The sequence below is a fragment of the Lissotriton helveticus genome, chromosome 1_1, assembly GCF_964261635.1.
Source record: "Lissotriton helveticus chromosome 1_1, aLisHel1.1, whole genome shotgun sequence".
Lineage (NCBI taxonomy): Eukaryota > Metazoa > Chordata > Amphibia > Caudata > Salamandridae > Lissotriton > Lissotriton helveticus.
In genome coordinates this window covers 1,007,864,297-1,007,889,007 of record NC_136057.1, presented here as the reverse complement: position 1 = coordinate 1,007,889,007, position 24,711 = coordinate 1,007,864,297, and the positions used below count along the sequence as shown (strand labels likewise).

The window sequence follows — 24,711 nt, the reverse complement described above, 5'->3', positions numbered from 1 at the left end:
GGAACTTAATTACGTGAATGACCTAGCCTTGCTCTCTCATACACACCAGCTAATGCACAAAAAGACATCTCACCCCATAATGTATGCACATCTAGTGGGTCTGAAGATCAGCAAAAAGAAATCAGAAGTCATGTCACTCAACATCCCAAACCTTACACTAATCTAGGTGAATGGATGAGACCTAGCCATGGCTGAAGATTTCACATACCTAGGCAGTACGATCAGACATGATAAAGGGTGAGGTAGGTAAATCAAGAGTCAAATGATCAAGGATGATGAATAATGTGTGGAGGTAATGGTGCCTCCTCGGCAATGGCAGGGGATCGTTACCCCACTGCCTGGCTCAGAGACAGTAAATATAAAATAAAACCAGGTTCTTGCATCGTTTTATTTTGAATTTGCCAGCTCTGTAGGGAGGGACAGGCAGAGGGGGGAGGAGGAGTGCTACGTGCACTCCACTCCCTAAGTGCTCATGTGTCCTTTGGCCGGCACTATCAGGCTGACCAAAACACACTTGTGCACTAAGGTAACCCCCTCAGACTCCCTGGCCTGAGTGGAGCATCTTTCTAGCCCACTCAGGCCAACCCCCGCAATGCTCTGAAGCACGGGGATTGGATGGGAGTCTTTCCCAGGGGCTGCTGGACCCCGAAGGAGAAACGAGGCAGAGCTCTTCCACACTGGAGGCGGCTATTGGCTAAAGGTACATTTTTAAAATATTATTATTTCAACATTTCTAACACCCCCCACCTGCGCGATCCCCCCCTGCACTCCCTCCACCCACCTTCCCAAACGTTATGTGTGGCGACCGCCACTGTGTGGAGGTCATCTCAGTACAGCACCAACACCAAGTTGAGGCTTTTCCAGAACTGTGTTCTGCCCATACTCTTGTATGGATGAGAATGAAGGTGATTGACAAAAAGCATCACTCCCAAGTTGTGAACCTACCGCACCAGAAACCTGAGTAGAATTGGGCACATTATCTGGCCGCAAACCATCTCCAACCAGGAATTGCTCACTAGATACAAGTAAGAGAGCACGGACACCATCATTATGAAAAAAAGATGGACATGGTTAGGACAAACCATCAGAAAAGAACAATACTCCATCACAAATGCAGCTCACCACTGAATCACAGAAGGCAAATGGACAAGAGGCAGGCCAAAGAACACCTGAAGACGAACCATAGTAACAAAAAGGAAGACCCTGAAGATACACAGCTTGGGCACCATAGAGAAATTTACCCAAGACAGACAGAAGTGGCGGTCCTTCGTTGCTGCCCTGCATGCCAGTTGGCATAACAGGCAATGAGTTACACAGATATTTATGCAGAAAGAAAGATAGGGAGGACTACACAGACAGAATAGCAGACAGAGACGTACGGAGATATTGAATTATTTTACATGACCTTTCCAAAGAAAGATGGAAGTACAGTTAACAATTTCACATTGATGAAAAATCCAAATGATTCTTTTATAAGGCCAAAGTTAGATGCCCAAGTAGATGTGGAGGGTGACATTTTACTTTAGGGTCAATTACTTTGAGATACAACATTCTCAGATTAGTAAATTTAAAATACAGGAACATTGGAAATAATAAAAATCAGTAACAGAATAGGTGCATATAAAAAGAGAAGTGTAAAGATGAATATTAATTAGTGAATAATAGTTATATTGCATATTTTCCCCAGTTTCAACAGAGACGATATGTAATTAATGGCCAGATTTGGTAAATCTATTGAGGCTAGGTAAGGCAAAGGTAATTCTTTCTGATATTTTGTCTATTGTACCTACACCACCCCTCAAGGGGTAGTATTACTGTCCCTGTTGCACGACCTTGCATTTTTAGGGATTTTATTAAAGATAAGATTGTTATATCTTTTGCAGTTCCAACGCTGATTTCATTTAGTCCCTGCTTATTTCACTTGCCGCTATATGTATCAAGCTATTTAGCATTCGCAAAGGCCGAAATTCTGCGAATTTCGGCCTTTGCGAATGCTAAATAGACAAATGGAATGTATCAAACAAGTTTGATGCAAAATAAGGATTAGCAAAATTTGCTAATCCTTATTTTGCGATTGCACTTAAGGAATTGCAAATTTTGCGATTCCTTAAATGCAATGTATCAAACAAATATTATGGAAAAAATGCCATTAAGGATTAGCAAATTACCACCAACTTCTAGTTGGTGGTAATTTGCGAATTCTTATCAAAAAGCTTTTTTGAAAAAAACCAAAGGTGCCATATGACGCCCATACATGCCCTTAGGGCATGTATGTGCGCCATATGCCCCCAAATGTCTTTTTCAGGGGTGCAGCAGGGTGTTCTTGAGACACCCCTGCACCCTTGGAAAAATCCCTAATTTGCGATCAGCAAATTGCTAATCGCAAATTGCACTTTCATTCCTATGGGCCTCCTGGCCCATGGAAATGAAGGGGTAATTTGCGAATGACAATTTGCTAATCTCAAATTAGGAATGCTAAGGAATCGCTATTGGAAAGCGATTTTGTACATACATACCGTTTTGCATTTCCTAAATAGCGATTCCTTAAAATTCGCTATTTAGGAAATGCAAAATGGTTTGTTGATACATATAGCGGTAAATCTGTAAATTCACAAAAAAAGAATTACTTGTAAGTAATGCAAGTGCATGGTAAAACGATGTTAAAGAGGAAGGATAATGTTAAAGGAACAGAGGGAATCAGAGGTTTCCCCTCTATAAAGCAACTTCAAAAAACGTAAACTCAGAGTTTAATCTCAGAATTCTGAAGAAAAATGACTCAAAATTCTTGGCGAAATAGTCTAAACAACAACATTCAGACAAAGTAATTAACAACTGTAAGTGATTGACGAACTGAAAAATGGCCAATGGAACAATTTCTAGACACAGTTGGCACCATCATGTCTTTGAAAGTTCTGAAGGGGAAGATTTTAAGTTCCTTATTGTCCATGAGGTTGGAAAGCAGTGTTCATGAGCATGGTGATATCACTTCTCTATAATGTGCGGCTGCCGTGTTCTCGGCTAGAATCGCTGGATGATTTCGCTGACTCCCACCTGAAGGATGCAGGACTTCATCACTTTCAGGGCTTCTCATTGTGGTTCGCTCCTCCTGCACCAAATAAGGCACAAATATAAGATTTAGTGAACTAGATGGTTGAGGTTTTGGCCTTAGAGATTTGTTAAACATGCCTAAGAAAGAGTGCTTTCAACAAGGACAGCTGTAAGGCAGGAATGTCAGGTGTTTTGCTGGGTCATATTCAATAATTTTATGCGGTGTTCCATGCAGCATAAGCCCCTGTTTCAAAGTTAAAAAAACATACTCCAGGGGTACAAAAAATGGTAGCTTCAGCATGTGGTGTCATCTGGTCGTATAGCCATGTTAGTGGCTTCTTCATCAATAAACAGAGTAGGCTTGCCTCAAAATGTATTTCTTTCTTACTTAGGCTACAGATCCTCAACGTAAGGTCAGGTCATCCTGCCATATGTAAAGGAACATTATGTCAGGGTTGAACTAATGTCAGTTTGCTTCTTATTACAGATTGGGTGATTTTAGGCAATCTATCTGTTTAGGCCTCATTCACATATGCCATATTTTGATGGGTCTGTAAAATTTGTCTTTTGCTTCAATTCTTTAAAAACAACAGTTATTCAAGAACTATTTGCTTCAGAAGAGTTATACTACAGCCTCGTATCGCATGCTGGTATTCAACAATGTTCTAGCACAATGTGAATACAGTGTTTTACCTCGTTATTCTGAGACAACAAAATATATTTGAATACATATAGTAAGCATTGATTGTACTGACACTGTTATTTTTAACACAGTATGTAGTAAGAGATTATGTAAAAGAACTGGTTTGTGAAATTAGATTCTCCAACAGGCATATGGCACATGGCAATTATTTTCACCTCAAAGTAAATATTTGTTAGCGCTTGGTACATTATGCCACAAGCCCTTATGTTATTACTTAAGGATGATATAGAAAATTGAAATTTTATCCTAGTTACCTTTTGTTTTTCACTGCACACATTATCTGCAAAAACACAATATGATACAGTAGGTTAGTGGCGTGAATTGACACTGGCGACAATATTATTCGACAATTTTAAGCCATGTTTGTCTACTACCATCTAAACGGCGACAATGGAACTAGTGCAAACCTTTCAGACACCCACCTGCTTTTGTCAGGTATCTGTTTTTTTATTTACGTTTATTTTGAAGTTATTTTCAATTTATAACATGACAAACTTTTTATCCAGGCCAAATATTTTTCACTGACAAAAAAGAAATCACCATGAACATCATTAGATATATTTTACATTTTGCAGTTCATGAAATGCTAAATTACATACTTTTCACAAATTATTTCAGCAAATAAATCATCCCACAAAAAAACTAGGAAAAAAGAAGAAAGGAGCATGCTTGTTCAAAAATCAAGTTAAGAGGCATTTGTAGAAGACCCCCCCCCCCCAAAATGCTATTCCACTTATTTGGCAAAAATGCTATTTCACTTATTTGGCATAAAATTAAATCTGCAATTAGTCAATTTGCTGAATTTCTGTTCCTGCAACACATATTTTGTTGATTCTTTCTTTCCACAGCTGAAAGATGTATGTAAGTGTCAAGTATTTTAACACAATTTCAGGAACTATGGGGTTTCAGAATCTCATTATATCCAGCAATATTTAACCTTTACAACAGTCTTGGTCCATTTGTTATGAAATTAATAACTTTTAATTAACAATACACAGCATTGGTGATGTACAAGGAAAGAAAAAGAGTGTGGTAACTTTCATACCAAAAATGAAAATAGAAAATGCCAATTAAGATATATGGTGAAAAGCTTATGAATTAATGAGTCAATGCAGAAACAAGTGACATATTTAGCCCAGAACGTACTGCTCAAAGAGGTGCTAGGTTTGGAATTCTATAGTTTGTTTTACAACATTTGCTGTTAGAGAAAATCAATTTATAGAGTTGTGTTGATCTACAAATAACCTGAATGTCCTAGTTAAATATCCTGAAATTGTAAATGGAAGGTCTTTTGTCAAAGGTATGCCTACACAACAAGTGCTCGTCTTTCCAACACTTACGTTTTAGAAATGTTCCGTTCTTAAGTATGTTGAAAGAAGACTGTTTACATATTTATTTTTTCGTTTTATAAAGCATTTAACCAATAACTTTGTCATGCATGATCAACATATTATGACAATCAAACGTATTTTATTTGACACATTACACATGTGTCAGAGTATAGTTGTGAACAGAAGTGCGATGACAAGAAAATGTTAGCAAATCAGGCCAGAGAAAGTCCAGAAAAGGAATAAGACACATTTGTCACACAAAAGTGATTTGCAGTTGGGACCTGTCTCAGCAAAACAAAACCGTCATGTCCTTTGGACATACACTCTTTGCTGAATTTGTAGATTGGTGCAGAGTCTTTGCGATGCATTCTGGGATTTTGTTTTTAGAAAAGGCATGTAAAGTTAGAATTTGATGGTAGATAAGGAATGCTTGGCCCATTCTGTGTGCCTGATCGTCTTCATTGTTTACATATTACTTCTTCTGGTCTCCACTTTATCCTTTTCTTCGACAGTTACCTTGGCTTCCGTGGATTCATTAGCTGTTTTCATTTCTAGCACCTGGTTGTTCTATACACTTACTACCCTCTATAACATTCGCAAAAAATATATTTCGTGTTATTACAGTGCCTCAATCTTTCAAATATCAGATAATAAATTCTCACTGGAATGGAGTCTTTTATACCATGTGTTTTCCCTTCTGCAACTGACTGGATGGCATTCCCAAATTGCTCACTCTTTTCCATCAATCTATTTGCAAATACAAAATCTTGAGTCATTTCTTGTATGAACTGTGGTACCAACCATGGTTTATTCTAGTTGCGTACCTCTGGACAGATACCACTCTGCCTTTTCGAAATCTGTTCACTAGCGAGTGCTCCATATGAGACATAAATACTTGCTGGTGTTATTGCTGTCGGGGTTCAGGGTAACGCTGAATTGCGATCAAAATATGAATCTAAATGTCTGAATTAAGCAGTAAATGAATGCTTCAAACTGCAACAGAGCAGAAGTATTTGCACTCCTTACTCACCTACAGCTACAGAGAACATCCCTAGTTGATCACATCTTTTCTAACGGTAAGGGTTAAGACTAGTGCCATATTATCTACTCTGATGTCCATGGAACACTGTACACTCCAAGCAATACTTACATGATTTGAAGATCACGCATATAATAAGCACAAACACTGCAAGAATTCCGGATTTTATCAGGCATTCTGATGGGAACCGATGCCTTTGACCTGCAGAAGTAGAAAGGATAAAAATAAGACATTGAGTCAATGACATTTCCAGCATATCTGAACGGTTTTCAGCCAGTTCATAGAGCCATAAGCCCAAAATAATTTGACAGACTCACATCCCCAGTGTGACTTTAGGGGATGAAGAAGTTTGGTTCTAGATGGCTTCTTGACATTGTGGTCTGTATCATCCATCATTGTCAATAATCCCTACTCCTTTGGTCTATTGATTTCTCCTGAATTGTTCATGTTGGACTCTGCCCTTTTTGCATGGTTACCCTGTGTTTTTGTCTTCCTTTGCTGAACTTATTTTTGTTGGGTTTCAGAACTCTCTGCACTTTACCCCTGCTAACCAGTGGTAACGTGCTTGCTCTCTTCCTTGAAAACATTGTAAAATTGGCCGACACCGATTAATACATTTAATTTACTAGTAAAGTTCCTAATATATGACACTACATATGCCCAAGGCCTGTAAATTAAATGCTACCAGCGGGCTGCAGCTCTCAATGTGCCACCCACAAAATAGCTCTGCAAAACATGTTTCAGGCCTGCCACTGCAGCCTGTAGTGCAGTTTGAAACTGCCATTTTGACTTGGCAAACCATGACTTTCCTTTTTAATACCTATAAGTCACCCTTAAGGAGGGCCCCACGAGACTCATAGCGCAGATTGCATTGTTTTCGAAAAGTAGACATTTTTTATGTCTTGACTAAGCCAGGGCGGAGTTCGTGGAGTTCCGCTATGTGGAACGCCGTGAAGTTAAAATAAAACTCCACTGCGCAACACAGAGCTCCACAAGCTTCAAAGTTTCTTTCGAAAAATGCTGCTCACTGTGATTTTAAGCGCCTGGTGCTTGTCCACACTGTGCAATCATCGCGAACAGCACCACGCACAGCACGAGTAAAATCCACCTCCCGGCGAGATATTTCCTTGTTCGCGATTGTCAACATTAAGTTCGCTAGCTTGAAAAATCAACCTCCCTGCGAGATTTTTCAACTTGAGCAGTCGCAAGCATACACCACCACTCACAATGAGAAATATGACTGCCCGCGTTGAGAAATCTCGCTGGGAGGTTGATTTTCCACGCTCGCGCTCGCCAACTTAATATTGACAATCGTGAACGAGGAAAAATCTCTCCAGAAGGTGGATTTTACTCGCTCGCGCTCGCCAACTTGACATTGATGAATGTGAGTGAGGGAAAAACTCTGCTCCGCTATACGGAGCGGAGTTTTTCAGAACTCTGCGAGCTCCGCGAAACACGGAGTGCGGAGAACTCAAAAAAACTCTGTGATCAGTGCGGAGTTCACCTCCCAGACTTAGTCCTGACAGTGGAAGGCTATCTCTACTATAAACTAACACTGGGTCACCTTATTACACTTAATAGGTGAAATCTTTAGTTTGGGAACAGATAAATACTTATTTCACTCATTTATATTTTCATTTAAAAATCTTTTTAGCTATAAAGTCAGATTTTAACTTATTACTCTAAAAATGCTACTTTTACAAAGTTGGCATTTTTCCACGGAAACTAGTGCTGCATGTAAAATTCTTCTTCGCTCACAGAATTTGCTGAATTCGGGAATTCCACGCTCCGCTGAGTTCCAAGATAGATAAATTCCAGCTCAACGGAATTTATATTTGGTTAGCGGGCTTGAGCCAGGTTTTTGCGAGTGCTCGTAAGCGCTGGGGAGAAATGCCTACAAGCATTAGCGAGATTTGCCAATTGCCCGCGAGTGCCAGCGAGACTTGCCGACTGCCCGCAAGCTCTCACGAGACTTGCCGCCCGCTAGCGCAGTTTATTAATGGCAGAGCCCTAAGATGGTTCACATCTTACCTTTAAAATCGCACACAACAAATAAAAATGAACAACTGTCCCTCAAAGCCTACATTAGTTCCACATGTTATACCACAAGGCTCAATTCTCTCCGCGTCCCTTTTCAATCTCTTCATAGATTTCCTTACTGTTATCCTGAACGAAGCAGTGGTCAAATATCACCTGAAGACACCCAACTCTTCTACAAAATTAAATCGCACAGTGATATCCTACATCTGAACACCACACTAATCAAGATACACACTTGGCTTAACATCAGCCACTTAAAGTTGAATCGCAACAAAACTGTACTACTACTTTTCTGTCCTAAAAATAACCCTCTACCAATGGAAGATTGAATCAAGAATCTGGATGCCCTATATTGTTCCCTTACACTATCCAAATCCATAAAGACCTTGGGTATCACCCGGACAAAAACCTGTCAATGAAGGACAGCAAAAACAACTTATCCAAAGTTGTGCATTACACACAAAAAACACCTCAAGAAAATCAAATGTTCACTCCCTCTGATAACTTTAAGATGGTAGGGCAATCTCTATTTCTTATAAAACTAAATTATGGCAAAGTCATTTTCACAGGAACAATGAAAAGAACAGTTCTAAACTTGGCTGCCCGGCTCCTAACAGGTTTTAAACGGTTCTAGCACATCTCACCGTCCTGAAGAATCTCAATTAGGTTTCCCATCGAAGGAAGATGCATCTACAAGACCGCCTGCATCACCCACTCATTCCTCCATACACAACCCCTACTGTCTAGAGACCAAACCTTCAAAAGCAGGAAGAGTCAAGACTCCGCTGCAACCCCTCTTATTCCTGTTTCAAACGGGACCTTAAATACCTACTGCTCAACAAATACTTCAAAACGCACACAAAGCGAGCTATGTTCCCAAAGCTCACACCCAAACGGATATATATATATATATATATATATATATATATATATATATATATATATATATATATATATATATATATATATATATATCTTTAATACTTGATAATAAAAAAAACTTTGCAATACAAAGAATAAAATAAAACATCAAATATATGAAAAATACACATTAAAAAAGTTTTACAATCTTATCTAAAAATCAAGGGGTAAAGAAAGTAGATAAACAAAAGGCATGGGCTGTTTAGTAAAGAAATAACCATAACCCTTATTGAACTCATCCTACCCCAAATCCTTGCTCATATACATAGACAGCAATTTGTAATCAGCACAAAAACAAGCAGACAACTAAAACACAATAACATATTGTCATGTCAAAGATACATGTCCGAAACAGGCCAGACACTGGAAGCCATAGCTAAATTACAAAATCTGAGCAGAGAGTTGGTATACATACCATTTAAGCTAGAATCGTTAAAGGAGACTTTAGGCTGTTTTCACGAAAAACGGTAAATTGCAATGGGCTTACACTAAAATAGGGGCTTTAGCGATTGGTGGTAGACTCAGTTTTTGCAAAGTCTGCATGTCTGAAATATCAAGCCACATGATACAGCTACAATTCACCTTTCAATCTTTACATAAAAGTGCCTTAGGGTCAGTCAGGGTAGTATACTGTAAGAAGGGCAGGTACCATTTTTTAATGCCTAATCTCGTCCCATCTGTTCAGCTCCTAGAGCTGACGACTCCACTTTAAAAACAAAACAATGAAGGTATTTTACCAAGGCACAATTTAGGATAATGTCTGATGAAGCAAAACAAGCCAGCGCTGCCTCCCGGCAGGACCTTGAACCCCGAGCAATCCACCTCCTTCGTAACAGCACCCTCCTGCCATTCATAAGGGACGGGCTTAGAAATAATACATGAATTATATCTTCTTTGAGTTGTTTACATAGCTGGCACTTTGTCTATTCCTCACCTCTTTTCTATACTAGGTAATACGTTGGAATCAGGATTACCTCCATCCTGAGTCTCATAAATTGTACTTTTTGCTGATCGCAGTAGAGCTCGCTTAGATAATGCTGCTGTTTCAAGCATTTGTAGGTGTGCAGTATCATCCAGCCATGTTTACGCTGAGTGAGGCAAGCCTTGTCCTCTTGTAATGAGAGGTGTTTAACACAGATTTTTTCCACTCTTTTAAATTTCTGGAAGCTAATGCCAAGGCCCCAGTCTAAACCAGGTGAACTCAAAGCCTCAGACAGGTAGGACCTTGGCAGGGACTTTGGCATTCATTCTAATTGTAGCTCAAAACGGTGGCCCGGTAAGTCTTCATTAGCAGGCCTAAGTTTGTGACAACTTATTGCAAAGACCGCTTTCCGAGCCAAGACTGGCCTAGAGATCCCAAACTCCAGCCTTACTTGACCTGGAGAAGTGTAGTAAGGAAGCTGAAAAAATGTTCTGTATATCTTAAGAAGCACCCTGTCCAGAGTTGCAGCATCACGTCCTTTAAGGACCTCACTTTTGTAAGTTAAAGTAGGGAGAATCTTTGCTTGCACCACCTGGAGGAGGGGTATAAACGGGTGGCTTTTTAGTTTTGTATAAGAGATCTAAGAGTAATAAAAAGTGCAATGCCCTTCTTCTTGATTTCACTTAATTGATCACAGTATCTCCCATTGTTATTAAAGTGGATTCCAACTTATAGCTTTTGCTGCACTCCAACCTTTCTTGGTCCAGAACCCATGACAGTTTTTGCATTTTAGTCCCTCAGGCCACGAGGATATTGGTTTTCTTTTTATTGATATTCAGGTCATTCCTGGTTGAAAAAGCAGAGGTAGCATCCAGAAGGCATTGCAGGCCAACCGTGGTTTACTATTGAATACCTTGGGCCTGATTACGATGTCAGGCGTAAAGCCTCTGACCAGCGGTCGGAGGTTTTACACCCAACATGGTAGGTTTAAAGTCTAACCCCCGTATTAGGATGATGGTGGTCGGCGTTTAATCCTTTGGGAAATCCGACATGGCTCTGACGTGCTCAGAGATCGGTGATCACTGTACAGTTTATCCCGAAAACCAAAGAGGATATAATATTCAATAAGGGCAAACAGACATAGGTGCAGTCAAATAAATAAGCCCCAGAGCTTGCTAGATATGAGAGACCAGGAGGTTTGTACGGTGGTATTCGGTCATTTATGGTTCTAAGACCAAGATATTCAAGGTGCCCCTGTAGGGACTGTCCTCTTTTGTCTTCTTTGTACCACCCGGGGGGATCCTGAGGTGGTAGTGCCCAGTCTGAATCTTGTGCCTCAGTAATCTCGTTTGCAGGTCCCTCACTCATTAGCCACATGTTGAATTCACCCGTTATCATAACGTCATTGCTAGACTTCTCCGATTTGAGGCCTACAATTATATCAATCAGCTTACCAGAGACCTCTGTCCTTGAACTAAAGGTTGGGTGTATATAGACATTTACCAGGCTGAATCTTTTAACTTGGCCATTAGTAGTTTTAAGAGATACATCTACTACTTGTTGCCCAGCATCATTGCTGTCATGTTCCCATGTCTCAATTGCACTGGCAGTTGATGCATATATGGCCAGACCTCCCCTACTTTGGCCGTACTTTCATTGTTTAATTGCAGGGATGAAATAGCTTGAATAGCACACCATGTGGTATACTTTCAGTGCCCAGGACTCTTGTAATAGGACAGTTTGAAAGGAGAGATGATAAAGAAGGGTTTCCAAGTCCCCCAATTTGTATGCCAGACCATTGATATTCCAGGAACATATCCTAAGAGCCTGATTGGAAGAATTTAAAAGGGGGCACTTTTGTCAGCGTAGCAACCTGGTGGAGTTAAGAGATCCCGCCAGCCAGCCTGAATTATCTGCCACCTCTTAGCCTGCTGTTGGCCTTTCATAGCCACTACTAAGTTGCTAAATGCGGGGGAGGGAGTTTTGCCTAGTGCATCTCTAAGGACCGAGTAGGCCAATCAGAGCTGAGTTGATATTTTGACTTCTTTGGAGAGATTTTCGAGAACATACAGATATCTAAGTTTCCTAATGCAGTAATAGTAATTCCACACTGTCTAGAGATGTCAATGTTTATCAAAGTTTTCAGGGCCGGCTCGGAGGATCTCCAAGTTACCTTGGTTGTTTCATTAATCTGGTTGAGTCCTGGAGCAATGAATTCTATGGATATGCTGTCTTGCGATCTGACGTCACAGAGAGTACCGATCGATTGAAGTAGTTTGAGAATATTACTACAATTCAAATTATCAAAAAGACATCTGGATTTCTATTCTAGATAAAATAATGTAATGGTCTGGGATTGCATCATGTACCTAGTCCACCAAATTCTAAAACTGACACTTAATACATTTTCTTAGACTTGAAATCTAACAGTGGAAAAAAGTTTATAGCTGTGGATGGGCTTCTAAAGTCATGCAGGAGTCCCAATCTTTGGTGCAAAAAGCTTTACATGCTACAATGCTAGAAATCCTGCCTGCCTAGGTCATTTTATAGTTAGGTAGCCTTGGCACCTTATTCCAGACCTATGGATGTCAAAAAACTGTCTAAGCCCAAACCTTCCTCCTGATTACACCAAAAGCAGCTCCGTTTGGTCAGCTGGTTCTTTTGACAAGATACCCTACTTGAGTTTTATCTCCATGGGACCAATTCCAGGTGTATACACTTAAAAGTATTTAATTTGGCGACAATTTAGAATTGTGGACTGTTTTTATTTTGATTGTGGATAACAATACTTGTAACACAGCTGTCACAAATGACATTGTACCATCCCTATCAGTCACATGTTTACACTATTGCGCACTATTGTTTCACTATATCACTGTTCACTGCGCCATCCTCACATATGAGCACCTTGTAGATAAATTTGATATTACCTGTCCTTTTGAAATAACAATTTGTTTAAGCAAAAAATAAGTACATTATCTGTATAATCTTTGCTTGTAAGAAGGGTTCCTTAAAGAAACTATTGCTGTGGAAGCTGAGGGCTACACTTCGTCCACAGGGACCATTTGTGTTAATAATTATTAACTTTGTTAAATGGCTGAACCATGTACATGTACACTTAACTGTTACCTTTTGGGTAAAAAGAAACTACTTACCTTTTCTTGATTTGACATTACAGGTGTCAGATGATAAAATAGGTACCTCTCTATATCACAAACTAATAGAGAGAAGCACTCTTTTACTATATTGAAGTAACCACCTGTAAAATCCAAAAGAAGACTAAGAGCCCAAATTCTGAGAGAATCCAAACTGGGTTTTATTGTAGATGAAAAACTCCAGCGACAGCAGAGCAGGAAGAAAGTTCCACATCAACTGCTTTACATTTAGCTCCAAATACTTTAAAAGGAATAACCCATGACACAATAATAAAGGTAGGTCATGGATCAAACTAACGGGACATAGCAATTGAAAATACAATACCAGACACCCCTCTCATAAAACAGAAACATAACCCCCAAACAACAAGAAATAGAACAAACACAAAATACAAGAAAAATAAATTTTACTTAATAAGCACAGTTCCATTAACGTTCCAAATGCGCCCATCATCCAACTTTACGGCCCCCCAAAACACTTTGATCCGTTTGCAAGTTTTTCTAAAGTGAGAATGTTGTGGTTCCTTTGGCAACTTGATCTTTACAACATCTCCCACCTTAATAGTACATGGATTTGACCGCTTTGTACAAATCGTATTCCTCTTTCCTTTTCTTTTGCAACAAGAGTCCCTTTGCATTGCTCTTTTCAATGTCTTGAGCTGTCAGGTCCTTTAGGCTAGTCCTGTCATGTATACCCCTCTTTACATTACATTGTCCCATCCACACAACAATATCGGTCCTGAAACAGTTGACCTTTTACCTAGTGGCTTGCTCCTGTCTCTTTGACACCAGACTCTTAGTATTCTATCCTAATCTCTGTACCTGATGTACATGAACATGTCCTTAGGCACAGCATAATTACTTTGTATAAGGGTCACTTCTTTTCATCCTTGTCCAACAGCCAGTGGTGCATGATTGCATGTGGTTGGAAAAACATTTATGATTGTTTTCAAAATATTGATGATTGTTTCCAAAGCATTCGTGATTGTTTTAAAAACAGATAGAATCTAGAAGAAACCCCGGAGTGACAACTCTAGTATATAAGACCCTTATTTCCCCTGCAAATTAGAGGAGAATTCCTTCCAAGCTGACACGGGGTCCTGTATGCTGAATCTTTCACACGCAGCGGTCTGACTATTCTTGTGGGGTGTCATCCTCGAAGCGGAGACTGGGTCCTTCATTCTCAACCACCAGGTGAGGGGGCTAGTTCTTCCCCAGGGGTTTCTTGGCTACATATATGCATGTACATACTACACATACAAATCTAGGTTTGGTACATTTATGGAAATTACTTAGGGCGCGCATTTTAGGAATATGCAAGTGCTACTATTTTTATCTGAACTGCTCATGTTCATCTTATTAGCACTATAGTAGAAATGTATCTACTATTTACTATATTGGTACTTGCCATCTTTTTTGTATGCTTCTGTGGCCTGATATCGCAGCTAATATGTTTTACACAAGATTAACACTGGACCAATACATACTTTTTGAAACATCCTGATTGCCCTCTTGTGTACTTTCTGAGAATAAGTAAGCACGTGTGACTGAGCAAAAATTACTGTACTGTTTTCCACGATCCCTGAGGAATTAGGGTTGTCATGTTCAGGGGTTGCCAGAAACTACCTACCCCACTGTAGAAAACAGGGGGGTGGTAGTGGCACTGTACAGCTAGTTGGTCTAATGACTGACATATCCTGTGAGGGTGTCCAGAAGCAGTTGGGTCAGCAGGCCCTCATTTTAGGTCATCCAAAAGCCGCAGGTCCTGGTCATTCCTACGAACTACATGACAGAGCCAGTAGTGGTATGAGGAGTAAATTTAAAGTACTCCACTCTTTTTTTTCACTGTTTCCACCCAGCAAACACCTTAGTACTTTGCCAATTGTATGGTTTCTTTCAGTGTTCTAGTCAAACCTTCCCAACATACCATTGGTTTCAGGATGGTACAATGCACACATGTTGTGACATTTACCTCTCTCAAGAAAAAACCTCTCTATCTCTTTAGATGTCATCTGTACCCCATTATCTGTGAGGATACACTTGGGATTGCCCTCCCTAGAAAACACATCAGACAAAAATGTGATCACCGTTGATGACGTAACATCCTTGGTAATACTTCCAACCATCTAGAGAGCATATCATCAGCACTAGTACATACCTAGTTGAGTTCCCTACACCAACAGTTCCCACAATGCCAAATTTTGTTTCAAACCTCCTTGGGTATCTCCTGACAAACCAAAGGGAATGTCCTTACTTTCAGTGATTTGTCACTCAACCTACGCTTGCAACAATCTCTTACCATTCTCTCAACCATAACATCCATGCCTTGCCGCCAATAGCAGCAAGAAAACCTCTCCCTAGCTTTGTAAATCCCTTGTTAACGACACTTTAACCCCAACAGGAGGAACAAGCCTTCCATACCTAAGAAGAAAAATTTTGACAAAAGTTATTCAAAACATTGCAAATTCTGGCAATTTCTAATTAGCACTGACACTTTCTTACTGTCCATTATGGCTTCACACACAGCTGTCAAAGCATCATCTTTTTCTATTTCAAGGAACCACTACTCCTCAGACACATAGCCCAAGGTGACATTATGAATCTTGACTTCATCTTCCAAGCACTAGGAGCCACTATCTCCATCAGGTTCCACGGCATCCACTACTCATTTTGACAAGCAGTAAGTTGTTTTGTTATCCAAGGCTGACAAGTATGAAACTTCAAAATGATAACCCTGTAATGCTACTAAACACTTACAGATATGAGAAGTAATAGAACACAGACTCTTCTTGCCAAAGATTTCCTGCAAACGTTTATGGCCTGATCTTACTTCAAATTTGAACTTCACAAAAACAATTTAAACTTTCAATTTGCCAAATACACTGACTGGGCCTCCTTTTCAATAGTGGAATATTTCTTTTCAGCCCCCCTCAATGATCCGGTGACAAATGCAATAGGAAACTCAACAATATTTTGAAGCTGTTTTAACTCAGACCCAAGACCCTTGTCACTGGCTTCTGTGATCACACAACAAGGTAAACCAGGAATGCAACTCTTCAAGGATTGTGCTGAAGACACACTTGCTTTCAAATCAATAAATTCCTTCTGACATTCATCACTCCAAATGAACTGGACACCTTTTCTAAAATGGTTGCAAATGGCACAAGAATGGCAAATGCGGGGTAAACTAGCATTAAATTCAACCATGCCAAGAAATGCCTGCACATCTTCCTTTGCAGGTTCCTGGATTTGCAAAGGTCACAATGTTATCAACTAAACTGGTTTTAGTTTTTCACACACTCCAGTGATTACGTGTCCTAAATATGTAATTTTAGGATAAAATAGCTTACATTTGCTAGCTTTCAATGGATTCTCCTTCTTATTGAATATCTTAAGAAATTTCTTAAATTTGTCAAAGTGTTCCTCGCAAGTATTATCAAATATAAAAACATCATCTTTTAAAAAATATGACCCCTTCCTCATTCCTAAGTACTTCAGTCAAAAATCTCTGAAAAACAGAGGCTGCCGAGAAAGGCCAATAAGCATCTGGGTGATGTGAAACACCTAAAATGGTGTGGTAAATGAAGGACGGTCCTTAGAATCGTCACTCAGATGCACCTGGTGATATGCAGATGTTAAGTTAATCATAGTAAAAAACTTAGCATTCCCAATAAACTTATCATATCCATAATATTCGGCAAGGAACATTTATTTACTGTTTCCTCCTTGTTGAGGGGTCTCAAAGGTAAACAACCTTTACAACGAAACTTTTACAACGACCTACCATTACAACGCAACTTTTACAACGGAAACTATTACAACGCATTGCTCTGGGGGGCGCTCTAGGATAGGGAATAGGTTAATTTACTATCCAATAACCTTCCCTACTATCCACGGGGACTGGAGTTGGAATAGTAAATTAAACTATTCACTATCCAGCGCCTAAAAGCATTATGCGTTGTAATGGTATGCGTTGTAAAAACCGCGTTGTAAAGGTAGACGTTGTAAAAGTATGCGTTGTAACGTCATACATCCGGTCTCAAATCCACACAAAGCGTTATGCCACAACGACTGGTGCCACCTACGGTGAAGAGTTCACTGTTTCATTTATCCCCTCACCTTTTAGATATTCCAACTCCTTTTTTACAGCTCCTTGCAAGCTTAAAGGTACATTCATGACTTAACAGGCTACTGGTTTTGCTTCATCTTTCAATCGTTTGTAATTCACGTAACCTTCCACACATCCTATTTTGTTAGAAAAAAACCTCAGGAACCTCTTGAGTACACCCATCCAGGACTGTATCAATTACCCCAAACTGGACTTAGGGGCAGAATTAGGATCAAAATATATCCCTAAAAGTTCTTGATGAGGCTAGCTCTGCACTTTATCTCCCTTAACAGGAGCATCGATCTTCCCAGAGGCATGATTCCCTCAAAGCTCTATGTCAGTAACACAAAAACAACCAACCCTATGGTCTTCCCTCCATAACTCTGAGTGACATCCGAGGGACAGATTTCCACATGCCCTTCAAAATGATGAGCATAATCAACATCAGAATCCAACAAAAGTCTTGCACCCAAGGCCATCATAATGAACAGTGCTGTACCATTCAAACACACACATCCGATGGGTGTTCACACTGTATACTAGAGACACAACTTCCTACATTTTTTCCTTAACTACAGATAATTACAACACTTGGTGTAGTGTCCCCTCTTACTACTCAGCTTTCACTTATATAGCTTGTAAAGTGGGGCAGTCCTTGGAGTTAGCCAAGTGATTAGGTTTTCCACATCTGTAACAGGTATTTTTACCCTTGGAAATTACAACAGATTGTTTTTTTTCTTTGATCACAATAACTTGGATGGCAGACGTAGGCTCTTGAGTTTTTTTATAACTCCCTTATGCAAAGCATTGTATGTTCAATATTTATAGCTATACTTAACACTTCGTTTAAAAGTAATAATTTTTTGATCAAATCTCTTCCTGTATCTTAACACACTTATGTTCTATCATAAACTGAACTCTCATGACTGTTTTCATCAAAGTTACATTATGAAGCCAATATCCAAAGAGCTTTAACATAATCCTCAATAGACTCTTCAGAATATTGCTTTCTTTTGCCAAAATAAAATTGTTGTAAAATGATATAAACTATGGGAAGAAAATGTAAATCCAATTCCTTAATGGGCATTTCCAATTCATTCATAGAAGTTTCACCCTCCCCTCCATTGCCTATGGTATATTCCCTAAAACAATTTTGGCCCTCTGCACCAAGAAAGTGTACTAATATTTACATTTTCGTCTCAGGAGATAGATTTGGTCCACAAACTTTCAAATAATTCATAAACACTTTTTTTCACTTCTCTCAAGGAAGAATGGGATTATAAGGTGAGGATAAAAAGAAAAAAGGGGTCAGAGTTACTTTTTGCATAGTGATATCACAAATCAATTAATGGATATGGATAAAATAAACAAACAAGGGTAGAAACATAACCAACAAGAAAACAACGTAGAACAAGAACACTGGCACCTGAAATAGTACCAGAAAATCCCATGTGAAAGGAAGACAAAATGTTCAAGAAATCTAACATAACATAGAAGAAACAAAAAACCTTAATAAAAGCTTTTTGCTCTTAAGCCTTCTAGAAGTTTAGAAGATACTATCGGTCCAAGGGTTAATAACTTCCAGCAGAAAAATGATGTTGCAAGGTTGAATGACAAGGAAAAGTCTCCTTTCTATGCCGATGACTGAAGAACGAAGAGTAGCTCACTGCAGAAGAGAAAACAAGAAGTCCTCTTTCTATGCCGGTGTAAGAGACCCACTGAGCTGTAGGAGGCAAAGAGGAAAGATTTATAAGATGGTGAAGCTTCATGTAGAATGTGCAAGACCAGTGTCTGGCACATGCAGAAACAGGCAGAGTCACCGTACAGAGTTCTGGAGTGTGCCAGTGACAGACCCTGCTCGATTATAAGAAGCACACACTAGAGACATTGAAAAGGTGGAAATGTGGAAAAAAAATGAAAAGGGATGTAAAAAAAATGGGCAAAGCCAAAGTACTTCAGAGTAAGTATAGCAAATCCACCCGATCCAATAAAAGGAATCACGCGGAAGAAACAGACAAATTAAGTAATCTGGTTAAGAAGATGCCAATAAACAGTTCTAATCAGGCATTGATAGTAAAGAGGTCCAAGTTTACCCTCGATTTTCAGCCACTACAAATGCAAAAATTGCTCAGTATGTGCATAAACTTCAAATACTAAGGATGTCAAACATGGCACAGTCCCTGACCCTCCTAAACAATTCACAAATTGTACAGAAAAAGATGTGCCATCTCTGGTTTTGTTTTTGTATGTTTTTTTTGTAAGGGGGGATTTTGACGCAAGGTGCCAAGCAACAGTGAAGGTTCCTTTGTTGAATGTATTTGGTGATTGTATTCCTGATGGAAAGTAGTCATTTTCCATGTATTGCTTTTTGGGTAATACAAAGCAGGTTGAATGTCGATCTTCTGCCAACCGGTAACCAATGTCGGGCCTTTAAAGCAGGGGAGATGTGGGCTTGTGGCTTTACATGTAGGAGTAGTCTGACAGCAGAGTTTTGCATCCCTTGTAGTCTTTTCATGGTTGATAATGAGATCAGTGGTAGAATGCATTGGGGTAATCAACTTTAGACAGGACAAGAAAGATAGTAGCCTGGACCTTGTGTGGAAATCCCAGGTGGGGAAAGATGCGTCGCTGAGTTTTCATAGTAGCAAAGCTTGATCTCACTAATTTGTCCACTTGGGCAGTCATTGATATCTTTGAGTCCATGGTAATTCCAAGGTTTCTTACTTCCTTAGATATTTTAGGAGGTGGTACCAGATCATCAGGCAGGTGCTGAGTGAATCATCATTTTTGCAATCACCACATGTGTATATTTCGGTTTTGGAAGCATTCAAATGGCTCCATGTCATCCACTGATCAACGGATCTGAGTCAACTGAACATTTGTGAATTTCCAATGTGTTTGGGGATATGTCATTTGCAAAGATATAGCATGTAAGCTGAAATTCATTGATTTTTCCCAGTAATGGCTTCATGTAGAGGTAAAAAATCAGATAAGAGCCTTGAGGGAGCCCTGCTCCTCTTAATCCGCTCAAAATGTAGAGAGAAGACTTCCAGCGGGTAACTGATTGGGAAGTGGAAATGAGTAGGATGAGCAAAACACCACAAACTGTATTCTTTTTAGAATGAACAGTGTCTCACACAAACATTTGGCACAACTATACTACATTATTAATCACAAGGGGATATGAACACGAAAATGTCAGAGTGCTTTGTAACACCAAATATGGCAACACTGCGCTCCAACATTTTTCAAAATGCAGGGATGCACAGTATTAAAGAAATATTGTGTACCCCTGTCTTTCCATTAGCTGCACTAAAAAAGCTTCCTAGTACCAGTGCAGGTACTCTTCCACCATGTAGCAAGGGTGCCTGTGCTGCAGGGAAGATTGTTTATGTGCATATAAACAAACTTTTAAGGCGATTTGCTGTTCCTATGTGTGCTGTAAAACGCAGCACACATAGAAAGATAAAGATCTGAGGAGAAATTGATAATTTCTCCTCGTATTGCCATGCCCCAGCCTTGGAAAATACAGAGCAACATCAAAAAGCAATGGGTGTTTCGGTGGCATGCCCACAGCAACACCCATTGCCCAATCCTTTGCTGCAGCAGACTACTGTGGCAAGGGGCATTTTTACAAGGTGGCGTTAAGCCACATTAAGTGACCTAACGCACCTTGTAAATATGAGCAATGCCACCGGAGTATCAGAAAAAGTGACGCTCCGGTGGCGTTTAGGGAGGGGCTTGTAAATATGTCTCACATTTCTATATGAAATAAACATATTGCTTTAGTACAAAGTCATTAATTTATCGATTGGTCATATGCATCATTAAAATTACTAATTTGCATTAATAATTTGTGCCCTGAAATTGCACATCAAAATAACGTTTAGCATCTCCCTGATAGAGGATCACTCTCTTTTTTCAGATATGCTCGCTCTGCCCGTTTTCTCCCCACGTTGTCAACATGTAGTATTCACTTGTGAAGTAATGCTCTACCTATATTTTCGCTCCCAGCCCTTCTGCATTGTACAGTGACTCCTTAACGTTGTTATTTGGTTTTTCTCTCCCTTTTGTAAATTATTGTATGATTGATTAAATCTTGCCTTTAAATGATACCTTTTTTGGACATTCTTGGAGATGTAACATATTGCATCAGCGATATATGAGAACTTCGCACCACCTCGTGGGAGAATTACAAAGTGCGTCTTAGTAATTGAAAATATAATGCCAGGGGTACTTTGAATGGCGGCGCGCGAACCTGTCAACGCAGCTCTGACCGCTACGCCACGCCAGTGGGAGCACACCTGAAGATGGCGGAGCAGGCTGGAGGGCCCCACGGGAGCGGCGGGGGCCCCGGGCCAGCGGTGACCGGCGAGCAGGCGGAGGCCTACGAGAGATATGTGATCCAGGCGAAAGATGAAGCCAAGATGGGGAATCTCTCAAAGTCGATAGAGCTGTTTACATTGGCTTACGAAATTCACTCTAGTGAAAAGCTCAAAAGCAGGATCAAGAAACTTGAGGAGGCTCTTAAAGTGGTTGCCCTTGATGAAGAAGACAGTGACGACTTCGTTGACGTTTTGAACAGCGGTCTCCTATTGTACAAAGATCTTAACAGCAAACTTTTTGCACATCAAAAAGAAGGGATCGTTTTTTTATACGAGCTTTACCGTTCCAAGAAAAAAGGTGGTTTGTTGGCGGATGACATGGGATTAGGGAAGACCATCCAAATAATTGCCTTCCTATCCGGAATGTTCGACGCAGAGTTGATAAAATATGTGCTCCTGGTAATGCCAACGACACTAATTACCAACTGGATGAAAGAATTTGTAAAGTGGACTCCTGGAATGAGAGTGAGCGAGTTTCATGGTTCAAGTAAGAAGGAACGCACTAGAAATTTGGAAAAAGTCCAAAGAAAGGGTGGCATTATAATTACTACCTACCAAATGCTGATTAATAATTGGCAGCAGCTTTCTATCTATAATGGACGAGAGTTCATGTGGGACTATATGATCCTAGATGAAGCTCACAAAATTAAAAGCTCCTCTACGAAGTCCAGTAAATGTGCCCACAATATCCCTGCAAAGTACCGAATCCTCCTTACTGGCACTCCTGTACAAAATAATCTACGTGAGATGTGGGCCCTCTTCGACTTTGCCTGCAAGGGAACACTGCTTGGTACATCGAAAACTTCTGCTATTTCTGGACAAGTACATAAAACCGATGAACAGAAACCTATGGACACGAGTTTAATAATGGAAGATCATGCTATGCTTGAAACCTCTGATGCATTAAATTCAAGTGATAATAGAAACCAGGCAAGTTCCAAGAACATAATGCCAGAGGGCATATTTAAATCACCAGTGGAAGCTCTTGTTTAGCCTAGCCTTGCTTAACGATTAAGTTGTTCGAGGCAGTCACATGGAGGAATGTTACAACTGCCTGGGCAATTTAGGCCTATTGGGGACAGTAATTATGAGGGTGACTCGTTGGCCTCACAGTCTCCATTCCAGTGTGACTTTAATCTTTTCCTGGAAGACTCTGGTGCGGGTGAACAGGGTACAAAGGAAACTTCATGTGAATACATTGAAGAAAACTCTAACCTTCATCTTCTAGTAGAAAGTTCTGTTGAATATGAAAATAATTCACTTGTTGAAGAGAATCAAGGTTACAGAGACTCAAATCAAAATGACATGTCTAAACAAAATCCAGATGATAATCTTGAAATGGAGAGCGGAGAAGAGTCTGAAACAGAGGACATGTGTGTTTCAAGTAGGAGAAGATTTGGAAGAATTAATTCTGATAGCGATGAAAATAGCTTCCACCCTGCTTTAGTTGACAATGTAACTGATAAAAACAGACTAGTCAGAAGAATTGATTCTGCAAGTGAAGAAACTAGCATTATTGACCATGTAAGTGATAAGAAGCGAAGAGTGCAAAGAATTGATTCTGAAAGTGAAGACGATATTAGTCTTGTATATGACAATGTAAGTGATAAGAAGAGAAGAGCACAAAAAATAGTCTCTGAAAGTGATGAAGAAAATGGGCTTTTTATTGACAATGCGAGTGATAAAAAGAGGCACATCCAAAGAATTACCACGGATAGCAAAGAAAAAAGTGGCCACGTTTCTGCTTTTATTGATGACTTAAATCAGAGAGAAAGCCAAAGAATACATTCTGAAAGTGAAAATGAAAAGGTCTCTCTTTGTGGTTACAGTGATGGTGAGAAAGCAATCTCTCCTTTCAACAGTCCTCTCCATTCCACAGTGAGGGGTATCAGTGCGTCCACTCCAAAGCAAGACCGCTCTTTCCTTGGGTTGCTTTTCCCAACTAGAAAGAGTCTGGGTTTAAATGCCTCAACTGCGTCAAGAAGATCTCTTGTGCAGGTTGCCGTCGAAGAACTGGATGACTTGAATGAAACGGTAGCAGAGAGTGATGTTGAAGCAGAAGAAATGGAAGACTTGATTCAGGGTTAAAATGTAGATCAATATTTGCAAACCTTGAGCTCTGAATATAGGATGGTCAGTGGTGGTGGCTGTAAGCCAGATAGTGAACTGCATTTAAATACATTGGTTAACAGTATTGTAATAAATTGGTATTGTTTTGTTAATATGTTAAAAAAAAACATATATATATATATAATGCCAGACTGCATTGATCATAAGCACTTCTATGTGCTGAATGCAATCAGCCCATCCCGAGCACAGCCTTGGTCACTACACGTGGAGATTTGTAGGATTTACTGCCCTGTGGCAGTGGGCCATGCCAGTGGTGGAAGGGGGCAGCAGCACCCTAAGAAAAGGTTGGGCACCAGCACTCATTCTTGTAAATATTGGTAAATCTGCATATTTCAGTGAGATGCGCATCCTCATCACACTGGAAGGCAGGCAGTTTAAGTGAAAGCAGGATTGTAGGTAGTTGCTTACTTTGGGTAACGGTAGAGCAGGTTATTCCTGCTTCCGGTCTGCTTTCCCCTATTGTTAACCTGATTACAAGTGCTGCGGATCAGGTCAGAAAAAGAATCTGGCACAGCATGGGTTCGGAATGTATTGGGTTCGATAATTAACACCCATTTTGATTTTTCCCATTGTAATCTAGATTACATAGGGCACTTGTAATCAACCCCTCTGTCTCCTACTTGTCGCCAACTTCACCATTATCAAAGAAGGGCTTTCAGTCTGCCCTACAAAACCACCTCATTACAGTAACCTCGAAGAGATTGATGTACCCAACATAGCAAAAATAAATACTTCATCGTAAAATGTACTTTCCCAAGATTTTTGCGATCTGTCTTTAAAAAAATAAATTCACGTACAAACCTAATTTTAATGAGACTATCAAACGGGTTATTAAAAAGTGATCCCTTGCTCAGTAGAATGAGTAGAGTCCTTATTTTGCGTTCAGGAAAATGCTTAACAAGAGGAGCTTATTGCTTAAACTATGGCTC

The 24,711-nt window shown here is 39.8% G+C and overlaps 2 protein-coding genes across 2 annotated transcripts in view; one reads left to right on the top strand and one right to left on the bottom strand.

Moving 5' to 3' along the window:
* Nucleotides 1–2,730: 2,730 nt before the first annotated feature.
* Nucleotides 2,731–24,711, bottom strand: part of LOC144771760 (uncharacterized) — a 29,570-nt gene continuing 7,589 nt past the window's right edge. Inside the window, exons 3-5 of the mRNA XM_078656060.1 lie at nucleotides 6,233–6,322; nucleotides 4,006–4,031; nucleotides 2,731–3,106 (exon numbers count right to left, since the gene is read on the bottom strand). Of these exons, the coding sequence (XP_078512186.1) occupies nucleotides 2,966–3,106; nucleotides 4,006–4,031; nucleotides 6,233–6,322 (257 nt within the window). The 3' untranslated portion in view covers nucleotides 2,731–2,965. The remainder of the gene's footprint in view (nucleotides 3,107–4,005; nucleotides 4,032–6,232; nucleotides 6,323–24,711) is intronic.
* LOC144774625 (uncharacterized) lies at nucleotides 21,520–23,740 on the top strand. Its single transcript, XM_078659213.1, is given in 1 exon segment — nucleotides 21,520–23,740. A coding segment is annotated over 1 exon segment (2,163 nt). The 5' UTR covers nucleotides 21,520–21,577.